We start from the raw sequence: 7,324 nt of genomic DNA, 5'->3' as shown, positions 1-7,324 counted from the left end.
AAATTGGATACAAGGTGTCACTTATTGACGTCACATCAGTTAAATCTAATTATAACTACTACCGCTTCCAAAGCGCGTGTGTAGAAGAAGAGGCGGAACAAACTATACTGCAGCATTTTCATCATCGGACGTCAATATACAAATATAGATCTCTTAAATCGAAATCATGGACGAATGCACATTGTTTAAACAAAAAAAAACATTAATGAATGTAGAACTAGTTAGGTATTTCAATGGGATAATCTTCTTCTTGTTACGTTTAGGTAAAACGTCGCAGGTAAGATGGATGAGAGATGATTTAAAGAAGCGTTTATATAGGGTTCCCGGGTAGAGGGGGAGAGGCGCAGGGGAGACCACGGCGCGTCACATTCTTCCTCGTGGCTAAAGTTCCGGTTACATCATCGCCACTCTGGAGAGGAGCCCGGGGTACGCCTTTGACCATGGATCCTGGATTGGGTGAGTCAGGTCTTTACACGAAGCGACTCTGAACTGACCTCCGCAACCGTTTGCAAGGGAACCTACACCCGTATAGGATCTTGCTTATACATCCAGTTGCCTGAATGTGCAGGTTTTCTCACGATGTTCTTCCTAACTGTCAGAGCATCGGGCATCGGGTACCAAACTAATGTAGGTGCATTAATATTTAGGTTTCTAAATATATATAATATATGTCTTTCGGCAGATAATAATAGTGGTTTTGACTCAACTCCTGCGCACGAGCGCGCGGTCCGCCGTTCTGAGCGGCGCGTGCGACGGAGCGGGTCTCGGGGAAATACTGCCTACCGGGGGGACTATACCCACTGAGGTATGCATGAAATGAATCTTACTCTTTTTCTCTCTCCCTGATCGTTATGCAGTTTCCATGTTTCTCTTCCTCCTGGCTTTAGTCCCGGTTGCATCTTTACCACTCTGGAGAGGAGGTATGACTTTGACCATGGATCCTGGATTGGGTGACTCAACTTTTTACATGAAGCGACTTCCATCTGACCTCCGCATGAGAACGTATTGGATCAATCATGGTTACACATCCAGTTTCACCGTAAGAGCATTGGTTAGCACTCAAACTAATGTTAGAACTCAGAAAGGAGTTCTTGGTATACCAATAACTCCATATATGACCTTTTATGGCCGGGGAAGGATTCAAACTTTTGTCCCCACACGCATTACTTAGTTGTGTTCTCATGTATTTGGCTTTAAATTAGCGGATATTTTTCAGTTTGCGGATATATTGTTCTAACTCGACTGAAATAATAGGTAGTTACTTCCAGTGAGTAGAGTAAAGAAGAAATAGAACGGACTTTTAATACATACATACATACATAAAATCACGCCTCTTTCCCGGAGGGGTAGGCAGAGACTACCTCTTTCCACTTGCCACGATCTCTGCATACTTCTTTCGCTTCGTCCACATTCATAACTCTCTTCATACAAGCTCGGCGGTTTCGGGTACTTTTGACCTGACCCTTTACCAGGACGTCCTTAATTTGATCAAGATACGTTCGTCTAGGTCTTCCCACTTCGACCTTTCCCTCCACACTCTCCTTGTATATCTTCTTAGTCAACCTGCTTTCATTCATCCTCTCCACATGACCGAACCATCTTAACATACCCTTTTCTATTCCTGTAACTACATCTTCTTTCACATCACAACATTCCCTTATCACGCTGTTCCTTATCCTGTCACTCAATTTCACACCCATCATACTCCTTAACGCTCTCATTTCCACTGCATTTATTCTGCTTTCATGCTTCTTTTGCCATACCCAACTTTCACTCCCATACATTAATGTCGGGACCAACACGCCCCTGTGCACAGCCAGTCGAGCCTTTTTGGATAGTTTCTGACTGCTCATAAAGGCATGCAAAGCTCCATTCACCATGTTCCCCGCGTTCACTCTCCTTTCAATATCACTATCATACTTGCCATCTGATGTAAACTTTGATCCTAGATATACAAACTCTTTCACTTGCTCCACTTTTTCTCCTCCAATCAAAATATTACATGCTGTCATTTCTTTCTCCATTTCAAAAACCAGTGTTTTAGTTTTACTTACGTTCACTTTCATTCCTTTCTCTTTTAAAGCTTCATGCATACAGTTTACCATCTCCTGTAACTCCTCCGCTGATGACGCCAGTATAACCTGATCGTCGGCATAGAGCAGACATTTGACGAGTAACTCATTCATCCTTAATCCACTTTTAGACTCTTTCAAATCTGTCAGACAGCTATCCATAAATAGGTTGAACAGCCACGGTGACGCAACACATCCTTGCCTAACGCCTTTCTCAATCTTAAACCACTCAGTGTGCGCTCCGTTTATCCTGACACAAGCACTCGAATCCTCATATAAGGATTTCAGTGCTCGTATTAAGAGACTGCTCACCCCATGCATAGAAAGTGCTGACCACAATTCATTCCTCTCAACTCTGTCATAGGCCTTTTCCAGATCTACGAATGTGCAATAGACTTTTTGACTCTTGGCCAAAAACTTTTCGGCTATGCACCGCAAGGAAAAGACCTGATCAGTACATCCCATTCCCTTTCGAAATCCCGCTTGAGCATCCCATATTTTGTCATCAGTTTCATTCCTGACTCTATTAATCAATACCTTAGCATACAATTTGCCGACGACGCTAAGCAGGCTTATACCACGATAATTTTTGCAGTCCAGCTGTGACCCTTTTCCTTTGTAAAGTGGCACGATAACAGCCTTACACCAATCTTTTGGTACTCGGCCGCTTCTCCAACACAAATTGAAAAGGCAGTACAACTGACTAGCTACTACGCCTTTTCCTGCTTTAAGCATCTCGACCGACACTCTATCACACCCAGCAGCCTTTCCCGCTTTCATACTCTTAAGTGCTTCCACAATTTCGAACATTTCAATTTCGCCTTCCATCTCATTCTCTTTTTCTTCGCTATAGCAGAAATCTTTCTTATTTCCTTCCTTTTTTTCAAATAAACTTTCAAAATAGTCCTTCCATATCTTTAGTACACATTCTTCTCCTTTCACAACGCTACCATCCTGGCATCTGATCCTAGTCAGCTCTCTGGTTATAGTATTTCCTCGGGCTGACCTTACGGATTTCCAGAAAACTTTCAGATTTGACTGAAAGTCTTCTGATAGCCTTTTATCAAAATCCTCTTTATACTCTTCTTTCTTTCTAATCACAGCTTTCTTAACCAAATCTTTCATTTTCTTATATTCCTTACGTGCTTCATTCACATCTTCATCTATAACCTCTTGCATTCTTAAGTTAGCTTTTGCTGCTAACAAATCCAGCCATGCTTTCTTCTTTAATCGCACAAGTTCTTGCACATCTTTACTCATCCACGCATTTTTGTGATTTTTTCCTTTCCTTCTTCTACTTACACCACACACTTCAACAGCTACTTTCACAATTCTTTCTTTAAATTCCTTCCATCCATCTTCAATATCGCTCATTTCCTCTAAATCTTCAAATTCATCCTTCAGTCTATTAATATACTTCTTACCTACATCCATATCTTGCAAATTTTCTACTTTTACTCTTTCCAAAGCGCTGGTTTGCTCCCTTACCCTGTGCCGCCAGCGATTGAAGATACCCCTTATTCGGGATATCACCAGTAAATACTTTTAATAATTGTATAAAAATTTTAAAAGATTATTCACTAACAATAATATAATATATTTTTTTTATTTTACTTTATTTGATGTTACTCAAATGTTTCGTCATAAAATTATAATAGATTTCTATATAATACGTATCTACAACGACACCATACATTTATCACGTAAAAGCAGATGTTTTATTTATGTAATCAGGTGCAAACACTTCAAAGTAAATATGTAACAGATATTCTTCGATTTATTTACGAAATAAAAAACCTTGATAATAGTAACCCACTGAACTTGATTTCAGTAATGATAAGAAAAACACGTTTGTATACTTAGATGTTGTGATTTTAGAAATATGAACTATTATTACATATTTTTTCCTGAGAGTCGAAGCAGAAACTTAACCACTCCTGAACCGACAATCGTAAAAATGTAGTATACGGTTTTCCGTATACTCCATTTTTGCAAAATTTAATGTTTGTCAACAACTATGTAAGTACATTATAAAAACCAACATTTTATCATCACTATGCTCTTTTTCCACACTGAGTATTTGATCGATTTACATACATACATACATAAAAATATTACTACGACATCAAAAGGTTAATCGGGCATTAAAATCTAATATATAAAATTCTCGTGACACAATGTTCGTTCCCATTCACCTCCGAAACGGCTTGACCGATTCTCATGAAATTTTTTGAGCATAATAAGTAGGTCTAAGAATGGACCAACATCTATTTTTCATACCCCCTTAGTGATAAGGCTTGTCCACCCTTAACATTTTTTTAACCAGAAATTAAAAAAAAAATATGTCAAAACAACAAGCATGCTGGTACAGCTTGTATATACATAAATGCAATTTACAGAATGCAGCAGCATTATTAGAATCGCCGCATTGTCAAGCGAGTAGTTCATGTGCGATCGCGTTGACGAGAAGACGCAGGCGACGGCTTCCTGCCGCTGCCACCAGCTATCCTGGACTGTCTTGACTTGTCAGGTATTTATATTTATACATACATATAGTCGCGTCTATATCCCTTGCGGGCTTGACAGAGCCAACAGTCTTGAAAAGACTGACAGGCCACGTTCAGCTTCTTGGCTCGACGATAGAATTGAGATTCAAATAGTGACAGATTGCTAGCCCATCGTCTAAAAGAAGAATCCCAAGTTTATAAGCCTATCCCTTTGTCACCTTTTACGACATCCACGGGAACGAGATGGAGTGGTCCTATTCTTTTTTATATTGGTGCCGGGAACCACACAGCACTCATGTGCGATCGCGTTAACGAGAAGACGCAGACGAATCCCGCCGCTGCCACCAGCTATCCTGGACTGTCTTGAACTCTTGACTCAGGTGTTTATATTAAACAGGTAGTTTAAATTAGTATAGGTATAATAAAATGTAGTAAGAATTGTTGGAATTGCCACGGAGCAGCTGTCTCATGTGCGATCGCGTGGAGAAGACGCAGAAGCTTCCCGCCTGCCACCGCTGCCACCAGATATCCTGGGCTGTCTTGACTCAGGTGTTTATATTGAACAGGTAGTTTTAATTAGTATAGGTATCTATACTAATATTATAAAGCTGAAGAGTTTGTTTGTTTGAACGCGCTTATCTCAGGAACTACTGGTCCGAATTGAAAAATTCATTTTGTGTTGAATTGACCATTTATCGAGGAAGGCTGACGAAACGAAGACGAAATAATGGAAAATGTGAAAAAAAAAACGGGTGAAATTATTTATCCTCGAGGGCTTCAATGATGCCTTAAATAACTATACCACGCGGACGAAGTCGCGGGCACAGCTAGTAAATAAAATATAGCAAGAATTGTTGGAATCGCCACATTGCAATGGAGCAGCTGCCACATTTGCAATCGCGTTGACGAGAAGACGCAGACGAATCCCGCCGCTGCCACCAGATATTCTGCCCTCTCTTGACTCAGATATTTATATTTAACAAGTATTTATAATTTTAGTACCTATGTATATAATCTAAAACAATACTTTGGGACCCGGGATCCGCTTTCCGACTTTTGTTTGATCAGTTTTAAATCAATTCGCTTGGTTGAACAAGTGCAGTGTGGTTTCCGGCACCATTAGAAAAAAGATTTGGACCACTCCATCTCTTTCCCATGGATGTCGAAAAAGGCGACTGAGGGATAGCCTTATAAGCTTGGGATTCTTTTTGTAGGCGATGGGCTAGCAACCTGTCACTATTTGAATCTCAATTCTATCAGATGTAGATGATTCTGCCCGTCGCTGCTACCTGTCACCGGGTTTTATAAATAAGAATGTAATAAATGTATAAAAAATTTAACGATTGTGAGAAATTGGAAATCTGAGTCGAGAAATAGGCAAATGTAATCGTTAGGGTTTCAGAGGCGACGTGGAAGTCTCTGCTTATAATTACGTTACTTTTTGGATCACGTCATGGGCGTGCCCCCAATGAGGATGCAGGAGGAAAACATTTGGAAGAGTACATACATAGGTACATAAAATGTCACGTTTATATCCCTTGCGGGGTAGACAGACAAAAAGACCGAGAGACCGCGTGAAGCTGTATGGCTTTATAATGAATTGAGATTGAAACAGTGACATGACAGTGAATAACTTAAAAATAACTAAAATCTTTGGTTTCAGGTGAGGTGTAATAATACTCCACAAAGGAGGCCACATTACTTGTATATACAATGTGTATATTATTGTTTAAAGTATTTAGATATATATAGCACATAAATAAAACAAATTATATAATCAATGCAAACAAAGGCTTTATTTGACTTCATTATAAACAGTCCTTACTTACTAACAGTTAAGTAACAATGCATTTATGCAATTCGAAAGCCGTCTCTCATTTTGTGCGGCGTTTAAGATACACGGATTATTTCATTTTAATATATATATATAAATAAAAAATAAATAAAATAAATAAACATTTTTTTTTTTATATTCGATCGGTTTTCGGCGCATACAACGCGCCCGCCGTCGCGTTCACAAGCATGTCTTTTATCATTTAAATAATCAAAGTAACAAATATACAAAACTTCACGGTTATATATAGTTATAATATAAATATATACAAAACGGCGGCGGGCGCGGTGTGTTCAAAGCACCATTACTTGGAATGTCACATTTTGGCGCGCTCGGTCACCGCGTTTTCGCTAAAAAGCAGTGGCGAGAGCGCTTTGCGCTGATCAAAAGCGGCCATATTTGTTTTTTTTTTTGTTTTTTTTTTTTATACTGCCAGTCAACATAGAGGGAATGTTGACGTATACAGCTTTTGATCGTTCACTTTCGCTTTTTCAATCAGAGCGGCGGGGGACCTTCAGGGTATCTCAGGACAGGCTCCAGGGCCAGTCCGGGGGAACGGCAGTCAGAGTGTGCGTGTGGGGCCAGGGCTGCGGCTCCCAGCAGCAGCAGCAGCAAGGCCTGGAATGGTATCGACGCCCTGGCCACTCGGCACACGAAGCGGAGACCCCTTTGGAGTCTGTTCAGTTGTTGGTCTTCGGTCTCTTCAGTTAAAACCACGCTGTGGATAAAGTTGTTGCGTTGATGATTATTTTTTTTTTATCGGATGATATAATGTAATACATGTCTTTGAAGTGTTCTTGTCATTTTGTTAGAAGAAAAAAAAAGTGACTTAGGAAATAAAAGTGTCTATGACCCATTTTTACTCTATGCGCGTTTCGTTTATCACGTGCAATGTACACAGTGTACACAAA

General features: G+C 39.9%; 2 protein-coding genes across 8 annotated transcripts in view; one reads left to right on the top strand and one right to left on the bottom strand.

Moving 5' to 3' along the window:
* Window positions 1-6,518, top strand: part of LOC106132251 (photoreceptor outer segment membrane glycoprotein 2) — a 12,375-nt gene extending 5,857 nt beyond the window's left edge. Inside the window, exons 7-9 of the mRNA XM_013331611.2 lie at window positions 683-805; window positions 4,472-4,602; window positions 6,243-6,518. Of these exons, the coding sequence (XP_013187065.2) occupies window positions 683-805; window positions 4,472-4,594 (246 nt within the window). The 3' untranslated portion in view covers window positions 4,595-4,602; window positions 6,243-6,518. The remainder of the gene's footprint in view (window positions 1-682; window positions 806-4,471; window positions 4,603-6,242) is intronic.
* The window catches only part of LOC106132288 (muscle-specific protein 300 kDa), a 164,827-nt gene continuing 163,851 nt past the window's right edge, over window positions 6,349-7,324 (bottom strand). For all 7 annotated transcript variants that reach the window (XM_060947706.1, XM_060947704.1, XM_060947707.1 and 4 more), the window contains one exon: window positions 6,349-7,131. In XM_060947706.1, the coding sequence (XP_060803689.1) occupies window positions 6,909-7,131 (223 nt within the window). In that variant the 3' untranslated portion in view covers window positions 6,349-6,908. The remainder of the gene's footprint in view (window positions 7,132-7,324) is intronic.

This window comes from Amyelois transitella, chromosome 14 (assembly GCF_032362555.1).
Source record: "Amyelois transitella isolate CPQ chromosome 14, ilAmyTran1.1, whole genome shotgun sequence".
NCBI classification, from domain to species: Eukaryota; Metazoa; Arthropoda; class Insecta; order Lepidoptera; family Pyralidae; genus Amyelois; species Amyelois transitella.
Note: the sequence above shows the minus strand (reverse complement) of the source record. Positions and strands in the feature narration are given on the sequence as shown.